Source organism: Neophocaena asiaeorientalis, unplaced genomic scaffold, assembly GCF_003031525.2.
Source record: "Neophocaena asiaeorientalis asiaeorientalis breed wild unplaced genomic scaffold, Neophocaena_asiaeorientalis_V1.1 scaffold59, whole genome shotgun sequence".
Taxonomy (NCBI): Eukaryota; Metazoa; Chordata; class Mammalia; order Artiodactyla; family Phocoenidae; genus Neophocaena; species Neophocaena asiaeorientalis.
Window position 1 is genome coordinate 320,982 of NW_020174268.1, and position 23,514 is coordinate 344,495.

At 36.9% G+C, this 23,514-nt stretch overlaps 1 protein-coding gene across 2 annotated transcripts in view; it reads left to right on the top strand.

Moving 5' to 3' along the window:
- Window positions 1–23,514, top strand: part of AKAP11 (A-kinase anchoring protein 11) — a 48,504-nt gene that overhangs the window by 19,389 nt on the left and 5,601 nt on the right. The window contains exons 5-11 of one of the 2 annotated variants that reach the window (XM_024755372.1): window positions 1,232–1,366; window positions 2,770–3,034; window positions 3,592–8,107; window positions 10,118–10,273; window positions 13,338–13,421; window positions 14,221–14,267; window positions 16,864–17,024. In XM_024755372.1, the coding sequence (XP_024611140.1) occupies window positions 1,232–1,366; window positions 2,770–3,034; window positions 3,592–8,107; window positions 10,118–10,273; window positions 13,338–13,421; window positions 14,221–14,267; window positions 16,864–17,024 (5,364 nt within the window). The remainder of the gene's footprint in view (window positions 1–1,231; window positions 1,367–2,769; window positions 3,035–3,591; window positions 8,108–10,117; window positions 10,274–13,337; window positions 13,422–14,220; window positions 14,268–16,863; window positions 17,025–23,514) is intronic. The other variant, XM_024755373.1, reaches the window with a different exon arrangement.

Consider the following 23,514-nt stretch of genomic DNA (forward strand, 5'->3'; position numbering starts at 1 on the left):
CAGTTTTAGGTTAAGAGACCACAAAAGTCACTTATCTGAGAAGGTTGCAAACCACAGGCTGACGTTTTCTCCATTGTCATAATGTAGAATGAAAGATTTATTTTTTTATTTTGATGTTTTTATAATCTAACTCCAACAGTCATATTCTTATGTTTTTAATTGAGATAGAGTTAAATTTAAAAGATAAAATTTGTAAAAAGTTGTGATGAACCAGTGTAAAAATTTTAGCCTGTTTGATTTAGGCAGGTATTTATAAAGGGACTGACAGTTGAGATTAGGATCAGCAAAGGAAAGCTTCACGGTTACGTGCAGAGGAGTTGAAGCTCCTGTAGATGTGGTAGGCGTACTTTTTTTCACCTCGTACCGCTTCTTAAAATTTGTGATTGCCGTGCTCCCTTTTGTAGCAGTAAAGCATCTCCTAGTAGAAGAAGCAACACTGCATTATTTATAAAGATAATGCATATCAGGTGATGACGAATGAAAACTCTGCTGTGTGTCTTGATTGTGCTCTTGCCTGAAAGAAATAGTTTAGACAGAAGGCACAAGAGAAGATACAGTCCCGAGAACGTAAGGCTGAAAGAAGTACCTAAAATACTTCTTTCATACTCTACTTCCTCTTTAAGAATTACTGATAAAACCAGGAAAATACTCTGTGAAGGGTCAAAGATGTTAATAATTCTTTTCACTGGGCAAAACAGTTACATAAGAAGGGCAAATGAGAAGAAAAACAAAGGCAGTTTCTTTTCCTTTACATCTTCATAACATTTTCAGGAAAGTCTGATATAATACCTTAGAGAGGAAGGGCAGAAAAATAGACTTGGATTTTATAAATATGTAACTTAAGCTCCAAAGAAGTATATTCTATAGGCAAGAATCCCATTTGAAAAATTCCATGGTTCAACTTTAGGACTTCAGGTTGACATTTGCAGCTAAAAACTATTAAATGCCTAAATTGTCGTGGACGTGTGAGATAACCATGTAAAATTTTGTTATCGCTTGGTATCATTATGTTTAAAAGGCTACAGAAATAGTCATTGAAAAATATTTTAGTACATTTTATTTTTGAGTTTTTAAAAACTTGTGGCCAGTAAACTGCGTATGTTAACTATCATGAAGTGGAAAATTTATTAACCAGCAGACCTTATGATTTTTTTTCTAAGGCCACATCATAGGGGCTTTCACAGAAGTGTTATGCCGCACTGTTATTTATTGTGTTATTGCTTTAAATTAGGATTTGGCTGCAGTTTCTTTGGAACTCCCAGATCTTCTGAATTCACTGCACTTCTGCAGTCTAAATGAAAATGAAATTATTTGTATGAAGGATATAAATAAATCATCAGATACAAACACTGGTCCTCTAAACCAGGTAACTTTTATATATTATTTCTAATGAGTTTTTGTTGGCACATTCTACAGTGACATTTGATTTAGTGTATTAAACTTTTAAATGCTTGGGTGAAGTTTCTTTTTGTTTAATGCCATCTCAAGGAAATATGATTCATAAGAAATCTAACTCAAGAAGCTTTGATATCACTGAAGGGTGAAATAATTTTGGTCATAGCTTTAAATTAGATTTTCCATGTGTGAAGCTCTAAGTGGTATGCAAGTACATATTAATTTTTTTTCTAAAATTTGATTATTTCTGGATTTCTTGAACTGCTACCTGTGTATAAGTCATAGGAATTTTTCCCTCTTATTTCCAGTTTCAAATTTGTAAATATTGTGCTGTATGTTTTAGAGAACCTACTTTAACTCATTTTCTTGTTTAAAAAATTCCATGTAAAATGGATATCTGAAGATATGTTCTTTGTTTATAAACAAAAATGTCATCATTTCCGAGAGGTCGTTAGTTTCGTGACATTGAGCTTTTAGTTCTTTATTAAGTGTTAACTTTGTTGTTAATACCTCAAAGAAAAATGAATTGCATGTTTTCCCTCCTGAAAATTGAATTATTAGTATATTTAAAATTTGAGTTACTTATTCCTTGAAGTATAAAATACCAGTGTGTTCGTTATGAGATTTACAGGTAAAAGTAGAACTGCTCTCCTCATTTCCTTAATTATATTTTTCATTTATATTTACTTTGTTTTATTTGCTAGGATACAAGAGGTGATTAGCTATTTTATCTAATTTCTAGTTTTTTGAGTAAGTCATTTGTCAATATTTACATTTTTAAAAATAATATGTGTGGAAAAATCTGGCGACTTCTATTTTTAATCAAAGCTATAAACATGATTGTAAATTGAAATACTAGGGGAATTTAGGTAAAAGGAGGGGACGATTCTTTTATGATAGGAGAGAATGTGGTATCATACTAAAAGCTACAGGAAAATGGGATACAGAAAGACTAAGACCTGGTTCCTGTCCTCAGGCAGTTTACAGTGTAGTTGGTGAACTAGGTGAATGATTAAATAAAAATCACAGGACTGTACAATAATACAGGAAAACATAATTGTCAAAGGAATGGATAGCAAGTTCTCTAACATTTAAGGAGATAGAATAGGTAGAATTTGAATACCTGGATAAGAGAAAGATGGGAGAAAAAGAGATTGAGAAGTGAGAAGTATTGTAGAGAAAGAATGAGGAAAAGAATTAAACATTACAAAACTGGGGAGCCTTTCAGGATGCATGTGTTTCTTTTCTTCTTCTTTTTTTTTTTCTTTAAATGGAATCATGTTATTTCTAGGCTTCATTTCCAGGTAATATGTCTTATAAGTATAATATATTTTGAAATTAAAATTATTCTTATCATCTTTTATCTTTCCCAAGAGTCATCATCCTGGAATGCTTTGTGTCATGAGAGTGTCATCTACATTACCAAGACTCAGAATTGATTTTCTCTTTAGTCTCCTAAGTAAATATGCTATGGGTATAAGGTACACCCTGGACACATGCTTGCATCAGAAGTGCCAGCTTGAGGCCACTAATGAAGATGATGACGATACTAACCAGTCAGTATCTTCCATCGAAGATGACTTTGTCACTGCCTTTGAGCACTTAGAGGATGAAGAGGCTTCAAAGCCATATAATGATGGTTTGTTCTTTACTAGATTTATTTCTTGAAACAGAGAATTAAGGTGTAAAGTTCAGGTTTAAAAGTTTTAAGGCAGACTTGTTCAGTTGAAATTTATTGTGAAATCTGATCAAGTTTAAGCATCTAAATCTTTTTTTCTGATTGAGGAATTAATTTCCTTGTGATTTTAAGTTCGTCGTTACCTGGTTTTTAGTGTTGTTCTTTCTCTTCTTATTTAGGTAGTACTGTTCAAGTACTGTTTCCCTTATTACATTAAGCGTTTGGAACATGCCTAAGTGCAAATTTGAGTAGACTTAGCTGGCAGAGTCACCTAAATATTAGTGTTTCTAACATGTGACAGTGTGCTAGGCGTTCTGTAGACCAGGTATTCCCAGATGTGGGGTAAAATAAAGCATGTACTTGCTTTTAAGTATGATTCGGGATGAATGTGTTAAACAACATAGTGTAGAAGACACAGTACAAACAAATATCTCATGCTTCAAGTCTACTTATTCCCGTTGATTTAAATTAATTAAAAAATTCTGTTCAAGAATAATCATTTTATTCTTTTCCTGTAGGAATAAACATTACTGCACTAAGGAGCCAGTGTGATGCTGCTTCACAGACCATTTCTGGTCACCGTTTAGAAACCCATGATTTCAGGGTTCTGGTTGGCTCTGGGTGGCAGAAGTCATTGGCTAAACCTTCTGCTTCTTTAATAAGTATTCTGGGACATAAAGAACTGCCTTCCGTGAAAGCTTCAGTCACGACATCAGTTTCTGAGCCTTGGGTCCAGAGGAGTTTCTACAGGTCCTCTGCTGCTCCCCATAAAGATAGTGATGCTGATGTGCAGAAACAGTTGTTCTCTTCTTCTCCTGCCTACTCGTCTGAATCTGAATGCTCAAGTCCAAGTCCTGTTATTTTCTTGGATGAAGAGGGATATCAAAAAAGTTTAAAAGCAAAACTTGAGTTACCTAAAATTCCTGTGATGAAGGATGATATTGAGGATTCAGACTCAGAAGTAAGTGAGTTTTTCGACAGTTTTGATCAGTTTGATGAACTAGAACAAACTCTGGAGTCTGCTTGTCCATTTCTAAAAGATCCTGCCACAGGGAAGCTGTCACACAAAAAAGGGCACAAACATGAAAACTTGTGTTCTGTAACCACTACTATGAATCCTCAGAAATTCAAGTTTGATCGTCCAGCTCTCCCAGCTAACGTTAAGAAGCCAACTCCTCGTAAGCCAGAATCCCCTTACAGTCACCTGTGTGATGCTCCAGATTCTCCCCGCCCAGTGAAGGCATCAGGGGAAGACAGTGGTTTGTTTAGCCCTATTCGATCCTCTGCTTTCAGTCCTCTTGGAGGCTGTACCCCTGCTGAATGTTTTTGCCAAACAGGTATTGGTGAAGATAGGATTCATGAAAATCATGATTCTGTTTATTATACCTATGAAGATTATGCAGATAGCCTTTCATGTGACGTACTGGGCTCGGCTCTTTATACCCAACATACAAATGCAACATCCAACACTAATAGTATTAAAAAGGGAGAAAATATAATGGTAGCTCTTAAGTGTGGAAGCCTTGATCAAAAAAGTAAATCTAAAAATAAATCCTCAGTGATTAAGGATAGCATTCAGAAGTTTGCAGCAGATCTTGTGGAGAAAAGTTTTGGCAGTGCATTTAAAGACTTACAGAAAGGAGTCTTTTCATGTACCAATGCTTTGTGCCAATTAGCCATCAAATTGACATCATCCGTTTTTCAGATGGCATTTAATGAACTGAGAAGGCAGCGTGCGTTTTCGTTGAAAGAACGTGCCATTAGTGGTCTGGCTAACTTTCTGGTGAGTGAAGCTTTTGCAGATGCTCTAATAGATTTACAGTATGTAAAGAAGCAGATCTTCACAAACACTGTTGCTAGGTTTGCTGCAGATCTTGCTGAAGAACTTGTTTTTGAAGGCATCATGGAAGTGTGTCAGTTTTCGTATCCTCCAACACCTGCACCTCCACAGCGTCGGTCATTTGACTATGAAGACAAAGTAGTGAAGTCCTATGCAAAAGATTTGTCTGAATCTGTAATACAGGAAGCGTTCATTGAGCTGTCTCAAGTTGACGTGACCTTCACAACAAAGGCAGCAGTCAGTGTTTCCACAGATAACATTAAGTATGTGAGTGCAGAAAATGTAGTGCCACTGACAGAGACTTCTGCATTTCCCCCTACTTTTAATGGTCAAACAGTTATGGTGACAAAACCAATCCAGGAATATAAAAAGGAATACACAGTACAACAGGCCTTGTTTTGTACTTCTGGAGTTGTTACTTCTATACCAGTGCCCTTGGCAGGAAGTGCCCTTCTCCCATATCATATTTCATCTAATATGTATCAGGCAAAGTCTCATCCATCATCTGATGATAGTAGTTTGAATGGTGGTTCTACCCAAGCAGGGGTTGGCACAAAAAACAAAGAAGAGGAGGTAGCTTGTCTCAGGAATATTTGTTTACCTTCAGAACACCATCCGGGTAACCAGAATGATGTTAAACCAACTAATGATGACGTTGAAATGGAAAGCTCTTCAAAAGTAACAAGTGATCCTGTGATTATTAGCAATTTTTCTGTGGCAGTGGTGCATGCAATAGTAAATGAAACTTTAGATTCAGTGGCGTCATTCAAAGTTACAAAAACAATGGATAAACACAAAGATTGCTTAACTAAAACAGTAAAGGGAAAAACCCCTCCTTTTCACTGTGATCAAGCAACACTGCAACAGAGTGAGGCTAGCAAGAAGGACATGTTTGCTGACCGATTATCTAAATCTCTTGTTAAACATTCCGCAGACAAAAGCAAATCAGTGATCCCAAATGCAGATAAAAATGTACTCCACAAGGAAGACTTGCCTGTTCCTGGAGATGAGTCACGGTTGACCTTGGAAAAGCTCCCCAAGTTTCTTGAAGCTCAAGATCATTTAACTCACTGTTCACTTTCAGAAAGAAAGGATTGTGTTCTAGAATGTAAAGGTTATATGGCTCATGGATTTTCTTTAGAGACACTACCACCTTGTCCAACTGCAGCAGGTCAGAAACCCGATTTGAAGGAAATTGCTAAGGACAAATCCGTGAAAAAGCATAGTTTGAATGATACAGCACTTGAGCCCTTGCCTTTGGGGCAGGAGAACCCTTTTGCCCATTCACATAGTTTCTCATCCCCAGTGCTCACATGTGCAGATGGTTTGCACGTGGAAGATAAACAGAAAATCAGAGACGGGAATGTGATACCCAATACTCCTCCATCAACTCCTCTAGTCCCATCCCAGGCTGCTTCTGAATGGGATATCAAGAAGTTAACCAAAAAGCTCAAGGGGGAATTAGCAAAAGAATTTGCACCTGCCACACCACCTTCTACACCTCACAACTCGTCTGTTGGCAGTTTGTCTGAAAATGAACAAAATACTATAGAAAAAGAAGAGTTCATGTTGAAACTCATGCGATCTCTCTCAGAAGAAGTTGAAAGTAGTGAAGATGAAGAGCAGCCAGAAGTGGACCTGAAGTCAGAGCCCTCAGGGAAGAAAGTGCAGTTTGCAGATGCGTTAGCAATACACATCATTTCTCTTGCAACCGAGATGGCAGCTTCCCATTTGGATAATAAAATAATTCAAGAACCCAAGGTTAAAAGCCCTTGCTTAAATGTGCAAAGTCAAAGAAGCGTATCACCTACTTTTTTAAATTGCTTAGATGAAAACGTACAAACATTATGCAATTTTGCAGGTGATATGGCAGCGGAAGTCATTACAGAAGCTGAAAAAATAGCAAAAGTTAGAAGTTGTATGCATTTCAGGCAGAAGAGGAATAGTTATGTTGATAGTGACCAAGATTATAGATCAGAAGAGAAGACGGATATAGAGGCTGTAGCACACCCAGGAGAAGCAGATTCGTTTATCCTTTCATTACCACCAAGTTCTTGCCTGTCAGGTCTGACATACAAGTATCCCAGCTGCGAAAGTGTGACAGATGAGTACGCAGGTCACGTTATCCAAATACTAAAACAGGAAGGTGGTGATAGTGAGTTAATAATGGACCAGTATGCCAATAGACTTGCTTATCGGTCTGTTAAGTCAGGATTACAAGAAGCATCCAAGACAGCCAAAATGAAGTGCAACTCAAAAATGTTCCCTGTGCAGAGCTCACAGGTGAAAACCAATGACGAACTGTTACTGTTCTTAAGTAAAGAACACCAGCAAGGAGTAGATAAAAAAAGACAAAGTAAAATAGGTGGAGGTTACCTTCATAAAAACCCGACTTGTGAATGGACACGGGATACATGCAGAAATGAGTGCTTGGAACTGTATAGTTTTTCAACCTCTCTCGCTCACAACATTACAAGAGATATTAAAAAAGAGCTGACGGCATCTACAGTTGGCTTGCCAAAATCCTTAACAGATTCTTGCCTTTATGAAAAAAACGGATGCAACGTAGATGCCGAGTCTCACTTCGAGCCAGAATTTCCCGCGTCTCCTCAGCCTTCCTCACAAAATCACAGATTTTCCCACAGTACCGGCAGCTTGAGTGGGTGTGGTTATGGAGAGACTGTCGTTCAAGCTATAGAACAGTACGCTAACAAAGTAGTGGATGACGCTTTAGAGCTGAGTTCAGGATCTGCAGTCTTCCACGTGTCTGAGACCACAAAAGCGGCCGATAGGGTCACTTATGCAGAAAAGTTGTCACCTCTGGTAAGTCAGACTTGCAGGTATTGTGACGGGAAGGAGCTCCATGACTGCACTGGAAATTCATGTCCACACTTTCCCAGACCAGATTCACTTGCTGGTAGTAAGCCAGTTTCTAATTCAAAATTTAGCAACGTCTACCAGAAATCTAGGATTTTTCCTCTCGATGTCCCTCAAGTTCACACTGATCTTGATAAGAAGACAGTGCTTGCTGAGAAGGTAGTTGCGGAAGCGATTGAAAAGGCAGAGAGAGAGCTGAGCAGTACCAGTTTGGCAGCTGATAGTGGGATCAGACAGGACGGTGTCATCTTTGCTGAAAGCCTCACTACTGAGATAATGACGTCGGCGATGAGGAATGTTGGTCAGGCCGTTAGCAGGTAAGTTTCCGATTTCTCTCGGGTCTTAAGCTGAAGGGAAAAGTTAACTTGATCATTTGCGTCTTAGGTCCTGTTCAGCAAGATATGGTTACTTTTAATCCTAAATTAACAAAAAATATTCCCTATTACATTTGTGTATTGTTTTATAGCCTGCCTGTTACTTTCATAGACACTGTCTCATTATCCCACAACAGCCCTTTGAGGGAAGGAAGGTATGAACCGTTTACTGAGCTGGAAGGTGTGGCTTAGCGTGGATAATCACCTTTTGCCCAAGTTTACAAAGCTGTGAAGTAGGTAAAGCTGAATCAGCTGGAGAATTTTGTACAGCAAATATTGAGTATCACCACGTTAATGTACTACTGGGAAATTAAATTTTTATTTCTGTTCACAAAGGTAAGTTTTCTTAAAAAGAGTGCTCTGAAGAAAGCAAAAATTCTCCAAATACTTCCACCCCTGCCATCACTCCTCTTGATAGGCCACCATCTAAGGGGACAGTTCTTTCTGATGGTCCTGCAGTGTTCTGCATTTCCGTAACCGTGTCTTGTGCTCAGCGATACTAACGCCTTAGTTAAAATATTCACTTTTAACCTTCTTTCTCCCTGGGAAAACAGCAGGACCATCTTGTGTTATTAGTTTGTAGGATTATTTTTGTTAGTCTCACAGAAAGAGAACATTTCTTGAGTTGAGGAGGAATTTAATTAAGCCACACGATAATGCTGGATATTTTAGTAGCTTTTGTCAAAGCCTTGACAAGCACTGCCTCTTTTCTTGGTCATCTTAAAATAGGGAGATGCAGGGAGTTAGTGCTGGGGGTGGCAGTGGGCAGCAGCCGGTGGGGTGCGGTGCAGTTTTCAGTAGGTAGCAGGGAAGCTGCTCTGACATAGTAACATTTGAGCAAAGAGCCAAAGGTGGGGAGAGAATAAGGTAAGTGGGAATCAGGCGGAACAGGGTTCCAGGCAAAGGAGTGGGACTGTGCATGTTGGGGAAGCAGCAGAGAAGCTTGTGTGGCTAAAGCAAGGGAGCCAGGGAGAGTAAGGAGACCAGTGGAGGTTAGGAGAGGTTGTCACACCTGATGTATGTTATAAGGATTTGGACCCTTATTTTGATTGACGAGAAGCCACTAGAAGGTTTTGACCAGAAGACCAGCATTTTCCCTCTTCATGTTTAAAAATGTGGGGCAAGATAGGGGTATGGGGTTAAGCGATACCAACTACTATGTGTAAAATAAGCAACAGGGATAAATTGTACAGCACAGGGAAACAAATATAGCCATTATTTTGTAAAAGCTTTCAGTGGAGTGTAATCTATAAAAATATTGAATCACTGTGTTGTACACCTGAAACTAATTTAATCTTGTAAATCAACTGTACTTCAATAAAAAATTAAAATATCACTTTAAACTGTTACTCCAGAATAAAATGTAGAAGGGACAAATACAGTAATTGAACAGTGAATGACATTCCTTGTGAAGATGGACTAAAAATATAAATGTCTTTTCATTGAGAAAAAATGAGAGAGGTTATGATCCAAGCTCAAAATCTTGAAGAGATTTGGCTAGTTTGATTATAGGCTTGACAGTACTAGAATTCCTTGGACTACTTTTTTTTGTTCTTAAGCCGGAAAAGGGGTAATTTTTGGTACAAATAAAATACTGTCTTACAAAAACTTAGGAACTTGTGCTCCTTCTTAGAGGTCCCAGTTGAAAATATGAACTGCTTTAAAGAGAATTTAAATAAATGGTACGCTTGGGATGGATCCATAATAGATGAACAAGATGAGTTAGGATGTGTAGGTGCCTCAGCTAACTTTGAAGTTAGTATACTCTCCTGCCAAGTGTCTTTATTAGCAGACACAAACCAAGGGTTAGATGGACCACTGGTCTAGCTCCTGAATATCACTTCTTGTTTTTGTCATCTTTATCATCAAATGGATAGTCCTGTAATTCAGAATCGGATGCTTTTGGACTTTCTTTCTTTCTTCCTTACTTTTTTTTTTTTTTTTTTTTTCCAGTCCAAAAGAAATAGAAGACTTTCAGTCAACTGAGTCTTTTCGTAGCCAGCAGATGAATCTCAGTATTGGTGATGACAGCACTGGTAGCTGGTCCAATTTAAGTTTTGAAGATGAACACCAGGATGAAAGCAGTAGTTTTCATCATCTAAGTGAAAGGTGACTATGATTTTGCATGTAATTGCATAGTTCAGGTACTCAGACCTCAGAAGTAAGCTATAAATTTACATTGAGTTTGATTTTAAAATTCTGAATTTGAAAATCTGTTATTTTCGAAGTGTATTTTATTGCTAACAATATGTTTCTAATGGTTCTGACGTTTATTAAATACAATAACTAGCTGAGCTAATTTTCTTTGAATGTGCCAATAGTTGATTTGAAAAATACTTCATACATTTGATTCTATACCCTTTAAGCTTTACTTGGACTTCTCATGAATTTTTGAGGAAAAAATTTTCTTTCTCACTTTAAAGAGGGTGCTTTTTTTTTCTCTCTGAAGGATAGGAAAAAGAACAGTTATCTGTAAAAGGCATCGAAATGGCCCTGTAATTTTCTTGACATGAAAGTAGTATCTTTTTGGGGGAAGGATTCCTTACTTGTCCTTTCAGGAACACTGTAACTTGAGCAATTTATACTTGAATGACTGAAAATACATAAACTCATTATAAAAACATGGTTTTGTACAGTAAAAGTCACTTCATATATCATTTTCTCAGTTAACTTTGTTCATTAAAATAGTTTTGGAATATTTTATTAATTATAACAGTTGTTTCTTATATTCTTAACTCTGTAAAGGCCTAAACGGCTTTTCACCTGTTAGAACAGCAGAGAAGCTGCTTAACTCTGTAAAGGCCTAAACGGCTTTTCACCTGTTAGAACACATCATCTCAGAGTATTTTGTCTGATGCTTGGATTAACCAGTAAGTATTAATATTTTTATAAAGTATCTATTTTGTCATAATTTCTTAAAATGTGACGTAAACCACCAGTATTTTACAAAATCTAAATCCAAAAAGGCAGTCTTTAAAACGGGTAGCAGGAAGTGGGGGTAATATCACAGATCATCATTTGGCCCTTCCCATAACTTTAGAGTAGAACATTAAACACTTAAATTCTTCTCTCATCTTTGAGAAGCAGGCTTCTAGAATTTCAGTTGGGGGTTGACATTGTTGCTTACAGAATCCTGGTGTTAAAGTGGGAGAACAAGGGTTAGAGGCTAGTGGCATTAAGAGGACTGTAGCTGGTTGAATGACTTGATACGGAATGTTACCTAATTTGATGAAAAGAGGGAGGCACCTACCAAGGTCTGTCCTTGGTTCTTTCCCTTCAGCATTATTTTATTAGTGGTGTAGAACACTTAGTATTTGTGAGTGACTCAAAACAAAGATGAAAAGGTAATCCCGTTAACAGAACCAAGGTTCAAAAAGACCAAATCAGGCTGAGGCTAAACTAATAATGTTTAACCTAGGTAAATGCATTTAGGTTCAGAAAATTAATTATTTGAATTCAGGATGGGGAAAACCTGACTTGATAGCCTTTTGTCAGAAAAACACCTGTGGTTTTAATTGACTATAGAATTAATAAGAACTGATGATGCTGTGTGGCCTTAAGGTTCAGGCACAAAGAAAAACTTGGTGGGGCTCATCCAGGGTTGGTGGTGTGCTTGCCTCCCAGAGATTAAGATTCCCTGGGTCATTGGAGGGTCCCAAGATTCTGCAGGTTTGATAAATCCCTCAGAGTATTTTAAAGTAAGTGATTTAGAGACCACACTTAAGATACATGGCTTTAGTGTGGAAATGGGTAAGAATTTTAATTTTGTAATTTTTTCCTGTGCTTAGATAATCATTCTATTGCTAGAAGTAAATATGCTGTTTGAGATCATTAATTTTCTCTTTCTCTTCGGCTCACAGCTGTCTATCCATTCTGTATTTCCATATTTTCTCATTTTTGGTTTGTCTGGGAACAGACTACATGGGCCAAAACTCTGGTTGGTTTAATGGTTTTATAATAGATCTATATTTGTTGGAACATAATGTCGAAAAGACACTGATCAGTTTTAACTTTTATTCTGTAATGCATTATGGTTTGTGACAGTTTGATAGTGCTAGAGTTAATATGGATATGTTAATTATTGAGATGGCCTGGAAAGTATTTAGAACTTTTAAATAGTCATTCCCTTTTTTGGTAACCTTGTCAACATTTACTGATGCATGAAAGATGATTTTATGTTAATTCATTTTTTAGAACCAAAATTTTGGTTTGTGTGACTATTAATTTTTATAATTGTCTAGCCTAATATGGGAAAATATAGCTGCTTATCACTGCAAACTAATGTGTGCTTACTAATTATTTTAATGATTAGAATTTTTTTAAATTGCATGTTTAGATTTTAATCTGAAAAACTGAATTTAGTTTTGTTTCTGAACGCAGTTGCTTTTTGTGTTGTATCGCTTTGCCGCACTTGTAGAATGTAGTTGCTTTCTTCTTTTGATTAGGCAGCGTGAGAAGGTATCTGTGTGGCGTCAGTGACTGGCTGATCAGACAAGTGTAATGCTTGATTAGACCTTGGTTGTTCAATATTCTGAAGAAAATGTATATTATTTGCCACCTACTGAATTATACATAATTAATGAAATGAAGGTAATTGACATAATAAGAGTATTTTAAAATCAGAAGACAGCTTTTCTCCCAGTAGTTAGAAAGGGTCTATTTGGGACTGTGTTTTGGTGTTTGCCATCCCATCCCTTTCCCCATCCTCCACCACCACCCTGGCCCATCACTGTTTGCACTGTCTAAAGACTTGAGAGAATGTTAACCTGTGGTTTTTTTGTTTTTAAACTTTATCCAAACTGAAGAGCATTGGCTTTCTACAAATTATATCCTAAGCTTTGCCATAGACAGTAATTTCATTGTGAAACTTCTTAGTTCATGCATTCATTTACTGTCCTAAAAGTCATTGTCTTAATCTGTAAAATAAATACACATTTAGAATAATTTTCGTGAACTTTTGAGGACAAGTAAGAAAACTTCCGAATCTCTGAAGCTGTCAAATACCTCGTACAGTAGCAGCGATGGTCGTTACGTAACTGCACAGATGCTGCACCCACTGTGGCAGCTTCAGAACATCCGCTGTTACCACTGACGCATGCTGTTCCAAGGAAAACCAGGGTCGCCTTTACCTTTCATTTGCTAGTTCAGCTGTGTTCTTTTCTTCCTCTGGCAGTAATGGTAACAGCAGTAGCTGGAGCAGTCTTGCTTTAGAAGGAGATTTGTATGAGGACAATTTATCCTTTCCAACATCAGACAGGTTGGTCCAGTCCAGAAACCTAAACACTGATGAGTCCTTCACCACTAATGCATGAAGTCATATTCTTTAAAAAATGTGGGTTACAGTGCCAATGTGTATCAACCTGCTTTTCTCCTATATTTTGACATGATTCTGCTTGATAAATTTACATCTAATGAAAAAATTCAACTATGCTAAGATGTGACTGACATCTAATTGCAAAATGTGTTAATTCTATGCATGTGTTGCACTGTTTGCTATTTTTCATTCCACCAATTACTGTTTCATTAAAAAGAGCTTGCTTCCTACAGGATTTCTGTTGTTTTGTTTTGGTTTTTTGTTTTTGTTTCCAGTTTTATTTATAAGAGAGGTATAGAAAAAAATGATTTTTTACTATGTTAAAAAAATATACAAATGGCATCAGCAGAAGCATTAATAAATAATTATTCATGGCATTCTGCAATATTCAGATGCTGTGTTATCTAAAACCAAATTAGAATATTTGGCTTTAAATTATTTTAAATTAAATTTTATTATGTAATTACTTGATGCTGTATAGATATCATGGTCAGGTAGAACTTCTCAGTTATTGATAACTTACCTTTAGGCATCATTTGCAATTGAGATTTTAACATGAAATGGTGTGAGAAGCAAAGCTTCCTTTTTATCGTCATTTCTCCCCTTTTTAAATATCATATGTCATATTGTATCATTCATTTTTTACCACGTTTTAAGAATTGGCTTTAGTACCATTATTAATTAAAGCTTTTTTTTTTTTTTTTTTTTTTTTTTAACTGCTTCTGCTACTTCATTCGATAAGTGATGGGCCGGATGATAAAGATGAAGAGCATGAGGATGATGTAGAAGGTAACTAACTGACAATTTTTTTTTCAAATTTTTTGCATTTTTTTTTATAAGGTTCTTTAGAAAAGTCTTTAATGTTTGTGTTTGTACATTTTCATCAGAGAGGCGCTGGGTTGTTACAAATCAGGGTTTTTACATTACAAACCAGGGTATTCTTTTTTGTTTTGTTTAAATTCATTGATTTATTTGCTATAAGATTTTACTAGACTTGGAATATTAAGCAATACAGACATACAAAAGTAAAAGACATTTATAATAACCTATATGAAGTCAGATTAAATGGGAAATACTAACTGAAGACTTCTAATAATAACTGAGAAAAAATCATTTTACATTTCACAATGGTATTTTTTCTCTTCCCTTTTGGTTATTAATGTCTTTTGGGATCCCTTCAATACAATATTATTCATTTAAACTATTCAATGTAACTTGAAATAATATTTGTTGGAACAAACTTTGATTTATTTTTAAATTGTTTTCCATTAAAATTACAAAAATTTGTAACTAGAGTAGACCCAAGAGAAGTTCTTGTCCAAATTTCTTATTGTACAGATAATAAAATAAAGGAATTGAAAGATGAAGAAATATTCCAAATCAAGGTATTCTTGACTAATCTAACCAGTGTCAGATCCTTTGCTGAGCAGTTTGTGTTATTTGATTGCTAAACTAAGGAAGTACTCATCAGTGTAAAGACGGAACTACTTTAAAAGAATTATTCAATTATTTGAGAGAGAAATTCATGATAATCTCTTCAAATAATTATCTTTTTCAAAATATAAAATTCTTACATTATGAGATATAATTTATTATATCACATGTCAGTTTGTTTTGCCGTCAACCTTACATAAATCAAGAAGTAAAAATAAAAAAGATACTTTAAAATCGATTCTTCCTTCCCTCAATTCCAGTCTTACACTCACACATATATTTGAAGAAAATATTCGTTTCTTCCTTTGATGAACATGGTTCCAAAGATATAAATACTAGATACCATTGGTCACAGGCTGTTCAGTATTTTTTTTGTAACTAGGAATAAACTGGGAGGTTAATTATATGTAGATATGTCATTACTCAGCTTTAGAGATTATAGTCATCCCTCATTATATAGAAAATTGTAGCTAACTTTCAAATTTGTTAAATTAGAAATTGGTAAATTAGATGGATTGATGTGTATTTATAAATGATTCAAAATTATGGAAATCCTAAGGCAACAAACTTCATTTTTTTTGTTATTGTTTGTAATTGCAGGATGTCAGTTCTTTCTCTTTTCGCTAGGGTTGAGTAACCTCTCCAAAGACAAGTCACTCTTAGGCCAGGCAACCAGGAACCCTGAACTGAGAAGTCCAGTGGTACAGAAAACACTTCAACCCCATGACCTCTGCAGAATTTACAGAATGGCCTAAAGACTGTGTCTGGTACCGTCGTCTACCAGACCCATTTTTGACTGAAAGTCAGAGGGGAGAGAGGAGGGAAATGATAATACATTTACGCTAAGAGAATAGCGTGGACCAATTTTTTTAAATGAAAAGTTTTAGGGGTCAATACGAATCCTAAAAATGATTGGTAGTGGTCTAGAATGCCCTGCAAACTGTAAAAAAAGAATCAGGGACATTCACCAACAAATGTCCATTACTGTTGCAAACTGGTGCCATGTCTGCCAGCGTGCCCCACTGCTGGCCTCTTGTGTGGGAGGCCCACCACTAAGCAGCAGTGTTAAATACACGATACTGGTCCACGGGCATTAGTTTTATAGTCAACAGGGACTCATCTTCTTTATGTTGAAATCATAATTTTCGTTAAAAAATAAACTTGAGAACAGTGTCTTACTTATAATAGGGGTGTATCAGAAAATTCCCTGGTTTAGCTTTTGGGAGGTAAGTGGTTGCATATGACTTTTTTTTTTTTTTTTCCGTATTTTTTCTAAAGAGTGAAGTGATTAAGAGCGTGGAGCCAGACCGCCTGTGTTTATTTCCTGGCTCAGCCATTTCTGGCCGTGAGACTCTGGATCTCTCTCTGCCTCAGATTCCTCACCTGTAAAATGAGATGATAGCAGTTCCCTCCTCACAGGGTGCTTGTGAGGATTAAAGGAGTTTGTGTATGTAAAGAGATTAAAACAATACTTAGGATGTAATATGTGCAATACAGGTGTTCACTGCTGCTGCTATTTCTCTTAGTTCAGAAAGCTTTCTTAAAGTCCATTTAATATATTTATTTGAGGTTTTTATTTGTGTTTTATTTATATTTTGATAGTAATTGTAACATTTTAGTTTTTTTTTTTTTTTTTTGGCTTTACCTATAGATTATATTTTGACACAAATTATGGTATTTGTGAATTGGCTCTTGAATTCAATACCTCAGAATAGAGTTTTGCATTTGTGCTGTCACAAATGATCAAAGCTGTTCCTTTGTTTTAGCATTATTTTGCATTTTCAAAGTAATGCTTTAGTTGATGTTATGGTACAATTAAGAAAAGATGAATTTTTTTCCAGAATTCCTTGGAATCTTAACGAATGGAAAATGCTTATATGTCCTTGGAAAGCAGAGCACTGAGAGTTGAATTGATGAGTTTCACTTCATATCGTTTCAATTTAAATATTAGGTTCAGAGCAAGATGGAAATACTCTGCTAATTACGAATGTTGACACGGAGCCATGCACAGTAGACCCCCAGCTAAGGATTATTCTTCAGTGGCTCGTTGCCTCTGAGGCCGAAGTTGCAGAACTTTATTTTCATGACTCTGCAAAGAAGGAGTTTATACAAGTAAGTACCTACATTATAGGGTGGTTGTGAGTACACGGTATATGATGTTCTGTGTCACATGGTTGATAGAAAGTGGGTAAATGCTCAGGTAATAGAGTCCAGTGGTTGGGCTCAGGTATCAGCTCCGCCACTTTCTAGCAGTGTAACCTTGGGTAAGTTCACCAGTCTCAGTTTCTTTATCCATACTGTGGAAATGAGTATAGAATTTACCTTGCAGAGGTTTGTGAGGATTAAGTATAATACTGTAAAAAAAAAAATGCTTAATCTACTGCCTGGCACATCCAAAATTTTCAGTTAGGTGCCTTTAGTAAGCATTTCATGAGTTTCCTGTCTTATCAATTGGATGGACCTATGACTTCAGGTCAAATGCACTGGAAATAAGGAAATCAATCATAAAGAACTTGGGGGAAATAAGAGATTTACAAAATTATAGTTATTTCTGGGCAGGTGATAGTGTTTGTGGAAATAAACCATGGAAAGGATGAGTCATATGATTTATGGTCTTTACACTCTGTAATGCTTGGGTCACTGATGTAGAACTGAATGAATCAATCCATATTAGAAATAGGGTCTTACTGGCAGCAGAAGTTCTGGGAAGTACTCCTTGGTGTGAGCCCTCCCAGAGACCACCATTAGCCCCACCAAAGAGCCCGAGTAAGCTCCAGTGTTGGGTCGACTCAGGCCAAACAACCAACAGGGAGGGAACCCAGCCCCACCCATCAGCAGACAAGAAGATTAAAGTTTTACTGAGCTCTGCCCACCAGAGCAACAGCCAGCTCTACCCACCACCAGTCCCTCCCATCAGGAAACTTGCACAAGCCTCTTAGATAGCCTCATCCACCAGAGCGCAGACAGCAGAAGAACTACAGTCCTGCAGCCTGTGGAACAAAAACCACATTCACAGAAAGATAGACAAGATGAAAAGGCAGAGGGCTATGTACCAGATGAAGGAACAAGATAAAACCCCAGAAAAACAACTAAATGAAGTGGAGATAGGCAACCTTCCAGAAAAAGAATTCAGAATAATGATAGTGAAGATGATCCAGGACCTCAGAAAAAGAATGGAGGCAAAGATCGAGGAGATGCAAGAAATGTTTAACAAAGATCTAGAAGAATTAAAGAACAAACAAACAGAGATGAACAATACAATAACTGAAATGAAAACTAACACTAGAAGGAATCAATAGCAGAATAACTGAGGCAGAAGAACAGGTAAGTGACCTGGAAGACAGAATGGTGGAATTCACTGCTGCGGAACAGAATAAAGGAAAAAGAATGAAAAGAAATGAAGACAGCCTAAGAGACCTCTGGGACAACGTTAAATGCAACAAGATTCACATTATAGGGGTCCCAGAAGGAGAAGAGAGAGAGAAAGGACCCGAGAAAATATTTGAAGAGATTATAGTCGAAAACTTCCCTAAGATGGGAAAGGAAACAGCCACCCAAGTCCAGGAAATGCAGAGAATCCCATACAGGATAAACCCGAGGAGAAACACAGCAAGACACATAGTCATCGAATTGGCAAAAATTAAAGACAAAGAAAAATTACTGAACGCAGCAAGGGAAAAACGACAAATAACATACAAGGGAACTCCCATAAGCTTAACAGCTGATTTCTCAGCAGAAACTCTACAAGCCAGAAGGGAGTGGCATGGTATACTTAAAAGTAATGAAAGGGAAGAACCTACAACCAAGATTACTCTACCCAGCAAAGATCTCATTCAGATTCGAAGGAGAAATTAAAAGCTTTACAGACAAGCAAAAGCTAATGAGAATTCAGCACCACGAAACCAGCTCTACAACAAATGCTAAAGGAACTTAGAGAAGAAAAGGACCTACAAAAACAAACCCAAAACAACTAAGAAAATGGTAATAGGAACATACATATCGATAATTACCTTAAACCTGAATGGATCAAATGCTCCACCCAAAAGACACAGGCTCACTGAATGGATACAGAAACAAGACCCATATATGTGCTGTCTACAAGAGACCCACTTCAGACCTAGCGACACATACAGACTAAAAGTGTGGGGATGGAAAAAGATATTCCATGCAGATGGAAATCAAAAGAAAGCTGGAGTAGCAATACTCATATCAGATAAAATAGACTTTAAAATAAAGAACGTTACAAGGAAGGACAGGACACTACGTAATGATCAAGGGATCAATCCAAGAAGAAGATATAACACTTATAAATATATATGCACCCAACATAGGGGCACCTCAATACATAAGGCAGCTGCTAACAGCTCTAAAAGAGGAAATCGACAGTAACACAATAATAGCGGGGGACTTTAACACCTCACTTACACCAACGGACAGATCATCCAAACAGAAAATTAATAAGGAAACACAAGCTTTAAATGACACACTAGACCAGATTTAATTGATATTTGTAGGACATTCCATCCAAAAACAGCAGATTACACTTTTTTCTCAAGTGCGCACGGAACATTCTCCAGGATAGATCACATCTTGGGTCACAAATCAAGCCTCAGTAAATTTAAGAAAATTGAAAGCATATCAAGCATCTTTTCTGACCACAATGCTATGAGATTAGAAATCAATTACAGGGAAAAAAAACCGTAAAAAACACAAACACATGGAGGCTAAACAATATCTTACTAAATAACCAAGAAATCACTGAAGAAATCAAAGAGGAAATCAAAAAATACCTGGAGACAAATGACAATGAAAACATGATGATCCAAAACCTATGGGATGCAGCAAAAGCAGTTCTAAGATGGAAGTTTATAGCTATACAAGCCTACTTCACAAAACAAGAAAAATCTCAAATAAATATTCTAACATTTCACCCAAAGGAACTAGAGAAAGAAGACCAAACAAAACCCAAAGTTAGCAGAAGGAAAGAACTCATAAAGATCAGAGCAGAAATAAATAGAAACAAAGAAAATAATAGCAAAGATCAGTAAAACTAAAAGCTGGTTCTTTGAGAAGATAGACAAAATTGATACGCCATTAGCCAGACTCATCAAGAAAAACAGGGAGAGAACTCAATAAAATTAGAAACGAAAAAGAAGTTACAACAGACACCGCAGAAATACAAAGCATCCTAAGAGACCGCTACAAGCAACTCTATGCCAATAACATGGACAACCATGAAGAAATGGACAAATTCTTAGAAAGGTATAACCTTCTAAGACTGAACCAGGAAGAACTAGAAAATATGAATAAACCAATCACAAGTAATGAAATTGAAACTGTGATTAAAAATCTTCCAACAAACAAAAGTGCAGGACCTGAAGGCTTCACAGGTGAATTCTATCAAACATTTAGAGAAGAGCTAATACCGATCCTTCTCAAACTCGTCCAAAATACAGCAGAGAGATGAACACTCGCAAACTCATTCTGTGAGGCCACCATCACCCTGATACCAAAACCAGACACAGATACTACAAAAAAAGAAAATTGCAGACCAACATCATTGATGAATATAGATGCAAAAATCCTCAACAAAGTAACTAGCAAACAGAATCCAACAATACATTAAAAGGATCATACACCATGATCAAGTGGGATTTATCCCAGGGATGCAAGGATTCTTCAACATATGGAAATCAATCAATGTGATACACCATATTAACAAATTGAAGAATAAAAACCATATCATCATCTCAATGCAGATGCAGAAAAAGTTTTTGACAAAATTCAACACCCATTTATGATAAAAACTCTCCAGAAAGTGGGCATAGAGGGAACCTACTTCAACATAATAAAGGCCATATACGACAAACCCACAGCAAACATCATTCTCAATGGTGAAAAACTGAAAGCATTTCCTCTAAGATCAGGAACAAGACAAGGATGTCCACTCTCACCACTCTTATTCAACATAGTTTTGGGAGTCCTAGCCACGGCAATCAGGGAAGAAAAAAGGAATACAAATTGGAAAAGAAGAAGTAAAACTGTCACTGTTTGCAGATGATATGACTCTATACATAGAGAATCCTAAACGTGCCACCAGAAAATTACTAGAGCTAATCAGTGAATTTGGTAGAGTTGCAAGATACAAAATTAATGGACAGAAATCTCTTGCATTCATATACACTAATGATGAAAAATCTGAAAGAGAAATTAAGGAAACATTTTCATTTACCATTGCAAGACAATAAAATACCTAGGAATAAACCTACCGAGGGATACAAAAGACCTGTATGCCGAAAACTATAAGACACTGATGAAAGAAAGACGATACCAACAGATGGAGAGATATACCATGTTCTTGGATTGGAAGAGTCAATATTTTGAAAATGACTGTACTAACCAAAGCAATCTACAGATTCAATGCAATCCCTATCAAATTACCAATGGTATTTTTTACAGAACTAGAACAACAAATCTTAAAGTTTGTATGGAGACACAAAAGACCCTGAATAGCCAAAGCAGTCTTGAGGGAAAAAAATGGAGCTGGAGGAATCAGACTCCCTGACTTCAGACTATACTACAAAGCTACAGTAATCAAGACAATATGGTACTGGCCCCAAAAGAGACATGTAGATCAATGGAACAGGATAGAAAGCTCAGAGATAAACCCACGCACCTATGGTCAACTAATCTATGACAAAGGAGGCAAAGATATACAATGGAGAAAAGACAGTGTCTTCAATAAGTGATGCTGGGAAAACTGGACAGCTCCATGTAAAAGAATGAAATTAGAACAATCCCTAACACCATACACAAAAATAAACTCAAAATGGATTAGAGACCTAAATGTGAGACTGGGCACTCTAAAACTCTTAGAGGAAAACATAGGAAGAACCCTCTTTGACATAAATCACAGCAAGATCTTTTCTGTTCCACCTCCTAGAGTAATGGAAACAAAAATAAACAAATGGGACCTAATGAAACTTCAAAGCTTTTGCACAGCAAAGGAAACCATAAACAAGACCAAAAGACAACCCTCAGCATGGGAGAAAATATTTGCAAACGAATCAGCAAAGGATTAATCTCCAAAATATATAAACAGCTCATTCAGCTCAATATTAAAAAAAAAAAACAACCGAATCCAAAAATGGGCAGAAGACCTAAATAGACATTTCTCTAAAGCAGACATACAAATGGCCAAGAAGCACATGAAAAGCTGCTCAGCATCACTAATTATTAGAGAAATGCAAGTCAAAACTACAATGAGGTATCGCCTCACACCAGTTAGAATAGGCAGCATCAGAAAATCTACAAAGAACAAATGCTGGAGAGGGTCTGGAGAAAAGGGCACCCTATTGCACTGTTGGTGGGAATGTAAATTGATACAGCCACTATGGAGAACAGTATGGAGGTTCCTTAAAGAACTAAAAATAGAATTACCATACGACCCAGCAATCCCACTACTGGGCACATACCCAGAGAAAACCATAATTCAGAAAGACACATGCACCCCATTGTTCATTGCTGCACTATTTACAATAGCCAGGTCATGGAAGCAACCTAAATGCCCATTGACAGACGAATGGATGAAGAAGATGTGGTACATGTATAGAATGGAATATTACTCAGCCATGAAAAGGAACGAAATCGGGTCATTTGTAGTGACTTGGATGGATCTAGAGACTGTCCTACAGAGTGAAGTAAGTTAGAAAGAGAAAAAAAAATATCGTATATTAACGCATATATGCGAAACCTAGAAAATGGTACAGATGAACCGGTTTACAGAGCAGAAATTGAGACACAGATGTAGAGAACAAATGTGTGGACACCAAGCAGGGAAAGTGGTGGGGGGGGTGGTGGTGGTGGTGGGATGAATTGGGAGATTGGAATTGATATGTATACACTGATGTGTATAAAATTGATGGCTAATAAGAAAATTATTTTTTAAAAAAATAAGCATTTCATGTATTCATATGAAAAGATAGAGTCTAGTAATTAGTGTGTCTCTTCTGTTAATCCAGTTTCATTAGTGTGAGAAGCTGGCATAAGCAAAAGCCAATAAACGTTTAAACATTTAATAAGGGACAGTAGTTCACTTTGAGCATTTAATAGGGTTCTGATAATGGAACATTCAGGTTAGTTGCACTAATAGGATATTTTTATTGATAACTTACTGTGTGCCAAGTACCTTACTTTTTTTATATAAATTTATTTATTTATATACTTATTTATTTTTGGCTGTGTTGGGTCTTTGTTGCTGCGCACGGGCTTTCTCTAGTTGCAGCGAGCGGGGGCTACTCTTCGTTGCGGTGCGCAGGCTTCTTGTTGCGGAGCATGGACTCTAGGCACGTGGGCTCAGTAGTTGTGGCTCACGGGCTCTAGAGCACAGGCTCAGTAGTTGAGGCGTATGGGCTTAGTTGTTCCGCGGCATGTGGGATCTTCCCAGACCAGGGATCGAACCCATGTCCCCTGCATTGGCAGGTAGATTCTTAATCAGTGTGCCACCAGGGAAGTCCCCAACTACCTTATCAGTCAAGATTTTTAGTTTACAATCTTAAGGTTTTTGTCCAAGAATTTTCCTTATCAGAACTTTGGTTTAATC